The sequence below is a fragment of the Diachasma alloeum genome, unplaced genomic scaffold (genome assembly GCF_001412515.2).
Source record: "Diachasma alloeum isolate Michigan unplaced genomic scaffold, Dall2.0 Dall_scaffold_45117, whole genome shotgun sequence".
NCBI lineage: Eukaryota > Metazoa > Arthropoda > Insecta > Hymenoptera > Braconidae > Diachasma > Diachasma alloeum.
In genome coordinates, this window is record NW_021683158.1 from 1 (window position 1) to 4542 (window position 4542).

Genomic DNA, 4542 nt, shown 5'->3' on the forward strand with positions numbered 1-4542 from the left:
GAAAAAATATCAGTATTTTGCGAAATTTAATTTAGATAATACTGACTGGTATGAATTTTTTCAAATTTTTTCCATGCAATTTATTGAAAAAATTTAAAAACTGAAAATATCCAAAGTACGAAGGGTAGAGGTACTTTAACAATAAAATGGCTGAAGTGCATTGAATGGAAGTAATGGAAGTAATTCTTCTCAATTAATCCCCGCAGATCGCGAATAAATCCCAGGACACTCACCTCCCGATGAAATCCGAGATGATGAATAAGGTTTTATCAGAAGTTCGAACGATGCGAGGGAGGCAGGAGCACTTGGACACTCGGCTGGGTGCGATGAAGCGGGAGAACGAGGCCCTGTGGAGGGAGCTAGCCATGCTGAGGCGAAAGCACCTCAAGCAGCAGGACATTGTCAACAAGCTTATTCATTTTCTCGTCACCCTGGTCCAGCCTGGAAGGGGTGGTGGGCTGTCGGTCAAGCGGAGGTATCCCCTGATGATCGATAATCATCAGAGGAGCAAACACCCCAAGATGTCAAAGGTATGGCGAAAAAAAAAACAGCTTGAAGAATTCGATCTCCCAAATTTCGTGTTTTTTTTTCGTCTGATTTTAAGGTTTTAATGCGATGTATTTTTGTCTGGTGATTCCAGCCGGAAGCGTCACCCACTGGACCCACAATTCACGAACTCGATGGAGAACACGAGCATGATTTGAACTCCCAATACATCGTCGCTGAGTAATTAACTTTGTCAATTCAATTTTCGAGTAAATTCGCGATTTTGTTTCATTAAAACTTGGAATATCTCAGAAACCAGTGGATTTATCGAAAAATGTCAAGAGAGCTTTTCTGTTAAAAATTAAATTCCCCACAAAAAAGTTTCCATGACATTTTTTGATACATCCAATAGTTTCGAAGATAACACAAATTAATAACGACGTAAAAAACAGAACAAAAAAAGTTGTTTTCTCGTCTTATAAAAAATCCAATTACCTCAATAACGAGTAGATTTACGAGAAAACTTCAAGAGACATTTTTTCTGGAGAATTGAATTCTCCGCAAAACATCTCTCTTCACTTTTTTCGATAAACTCGGTGGTCTCTTTATATCCTGACTTTTAAAAACCAAAACCATTTTTTCTCACATTACATTTGTGAATCTAGAATGCTGGAGAATCACACGCCAGCGATTCAAAGTCCGGCGTCGATAGAAACGGAGCTAGACGACGACAACACCGAGACTATCTATCACACAGCTGACGAGACAGTTGACCGAGAGATTCGACTGCTCCAGGCGCAGGAGGAGGCAGTGAAGAAGCAGCTAAACATAAAACCCAAGAAGAAGTGAGTGATTAAATTTCTTCCTTTGATATTTGCCACTCCTCACACCTGAGTTGATGCTTGGAGGGCTTGTAATCACACGAGCAATGAACATTGTCACCTCAACATCATTAATTCCCCATCATGCATGCACTCTTCGATCAATTGTCTTCAAGTTGTGAATTCTTCAGCAATTGTAATGGAGTAGTGAAGCCCAACGAGTGCGCGAGTGGACGTACTTTAATGTATTCGAGCCATCCACTCGATAATTCATTAATTGATCGTTAAATTCCACTGCATCAGTGAATAATAATCGCCTCAAGCGTTCATTAAGCTGTTATTTATGTGTAGAACTGAATTATTTGATGTAATAGGGTGATTAATTTGAACATTGCCAGGAGGAAAAACAAGGTGCCTGTCAAAATTCTGATACCACCGACGCAAGCTGGGGCGAAACCGAGGTTACCATTTTATTTCACACTCATTATGTCGTTTCTACATTTTTATTTCTTTCATTTACGTTGTTATTGTCAATTTTCGATTACTTTATTGTTCAGATACTGTTGCAGGTAGTTTTCACTCATCAGTTGTTGATTATTCTGCATGACGAGTCGATTTTCTACTCATCGTTATCGTTTTCATTTCGAATTCCTGTGATTTTTCAGTGATTCTTCAATATTGAATGGCTTTTTTCAATTTATCTGGGGGGAGGGGTGGGGGAATGAACACTATTTCATTTTTATTGACATTAATCAATTAATATTACCAAATTTTGAAATAAAACTGTTTTTTAATTTCATAAAAGTCTAGATATCTAGGGAACTAGTGGGTTTATCGAAAAAAGGGAAAAGAGATTTTTTGTAGAGAATTGAATTTTAAAGAAAAAATGTTTCACTACATTTTTTCGTACCTCCAATGGTTATTCAGATATTCCGAGATTTCATATGACGGAAATTCAAGTGTTCTAATTTCCACTAATCCCCCAAAAAATTGCATGACCTTACGAATAATCCAAGAAGCTTTCGTTACGTTCTCGTAGATACCTTCGCAACAAACCGATGAAATTTATCAGTAATTTTTATTGACATTTCTACAAAAGAAATTATTCATAAGTCGTGAAATCAAGACTGGCAAAAACCAGCTGTCTCGATTTTTAGGCAAGAAACACTGTTGCTCGATGTGAATCCCGAGGAGCCAGTGCTTCCCATTGCCCTCCTAGAGAACAAGATAAAGCAAAAGCCAAAGGCAGTGCCCCTGAGGACAGTCAGAAGTTCAAAGCTCACGGCTATGGCAGCTAACATCAACAAGATGAACTCGGGGGAGGAATCTGAGGTCGAGGAGCCCCAGGAGAACGCCGATGTCGACCTCAACGACATTCTCATCATCCCCGAGGTGACGTTGAGTCAGGAGGAAGAGGGAGGGCCCAAGAAGAATGGAGCCAGGGAGCCGGAGCTGGGACAGGCCCCCAATGTCTATCAGCAAGTTGATCAGGACCCTTCGTCCAGTGCTAAGAGTAAAGATTTGTCGTTGAGTCGGGTCAATCCCTCGGGGACTGAAGCTAACTACAGGTTAGGATCGATGTAAGTTCATGTTGGACCATGGGTTTGAGCAGATACTGGAGCCCTTGAGGAGGATTTATTTATTTGTTGATCTTGATTGGTGATTTATCATTTTTTTTCCTCAGCTGAATTTTCACCTCTTGCTAAAGAAGTTTTTCGTAGTGGTGCTTTCATTTTTTTTAAGTTTCGGATTTTTTGTGGGATATATGGTGACATTATACGTAATTTCATTTGCATATCATTTTTTAGAATTTTTGATTTTTCAAATTTTCACATTTTTTGAAAATTGGCCGCAGTGTGAATTTTCCGACGGTGAAAAACAAATTCTAATACCATTTTATCGTAGTTTCAAGATAATACAAGCATTTGAATCACAATGAAATATTAATTTTCAAAATGCATTCTCCTTTTACCTCTTCGCTACTTAATTATTCACCATAAAAATCATTTGTTCGAAATCGTAACATATTTATTCATATGTCATGCCTAAAAAATAAGGTTTCCAAAAGTTTGGACAATTACAATTATTTATTTATAAACAACGAATGTTTGAAAAAAATTTCTCACGCAATTTAATTGACAAATTGCATGATTGAATTTATAGTATGACTTTGATGTCCCTAATTCATGTTGTTTTGCTAACAATTGTCTTTGAATTTAGGGAGGAGATGGACAATCATCTGGAGACGATGCAGAATGAACTGGATAATCTTCGCGATATACTTCGTGGTGAAGGTTACAGTATCGACGCCAACACACTGCTTGGAGTAAGTATATTATCAAATTAATCATCTCCCTCATTAATAATCAAGCAAACGTAACAGAATATTTAGACCAAAGATTATTGGAAACAGGCTAAATTGGTAATGAAGTTAAAATAAAATGAAGGTAATTCGAAGGTAAATTCTTCAACATTCTAAATAATTTTTGATAAGAGACGTTTATTAATCAACTGTCTGATGGGGACTGTCTATTTTTGATTAGTCTTCATCAGTGTGAATTTTATTTTCAAGAAAGTCATGATTAGACAGCTTCATATCAGTATTTGGCAGACAGTTACGGACTGCGAGGATCATTTCCCTGGATTTCAATCGACGAGTCAATGGTTTAATCTCTTCCTTTATTATGAATAATAATTTATTCGTCATTTATGTGTGATAAAGTGATAATTCTTTGGTTGGATAGGACTTTACTTTTGATAGTTTCTAGTTTAATTGAGACATTCATTTATTATCGACTTTACAATTCTTTTATTTTTTTTTATTATCTCAATAGCTTTTTGGGGGTGACGATCCAATGTCGTTTGGAATTCCAATGAATCCCGAGTTGAATCCAAATCAGCGCGATAGGGATGATGATGATCATCTGTGTGGTGAGTTGAACATTATCAATTACAGATTTCAGTGGTAAAATAATGGTTTCAACTTTTTATGGTGCTGTATCTCATTATATTATATTTTTTTCACGATAACTCAGGATTAAGTCTGCAGTTTGGAATTATTTTAACGAACATGAAGAATATTTTATTGAAAGAACCAGTAATGAAATCAAGGGTAATGCCCACGAGGGGATTCGAACTAAGTTCGTTGCCTCACATGCGAAAGGTTCCGAGTTCAAATGCCGGCCAGGTAGAATGGTGCGATCTTACCATTTAAAGTCTTGATCATCATCGCAGT

General features: G+C 37.2%; 1 protein-coding gene across 1 annotated transcript; it reads left to right on the plus strand.

The window, feature by feature from the left end:
- Positions 1 to 206: 206 nt before the first annotated feature.
- On the plus strand, positions 207 to 4238 carry LOC107047347 (heat shock factor protein; the record flags this gene model as incomplete). Its single annotated transcript, XM_015270110.1, has 7 exons — positions 207 to 530; positions 641 to 726; positions 1152 to 1331; positions 1706 to 1768; positions 2465 to 2887; positions 3528 to 3633; positions 4142 to 4238. Coding segments are annotated over 7 exons (1279 nt in total), but the record flags the coding sequence as incomplete, so codon positions are not given.
- Positions 4239 to 4542: the final 304 nt, after the last annotated feature.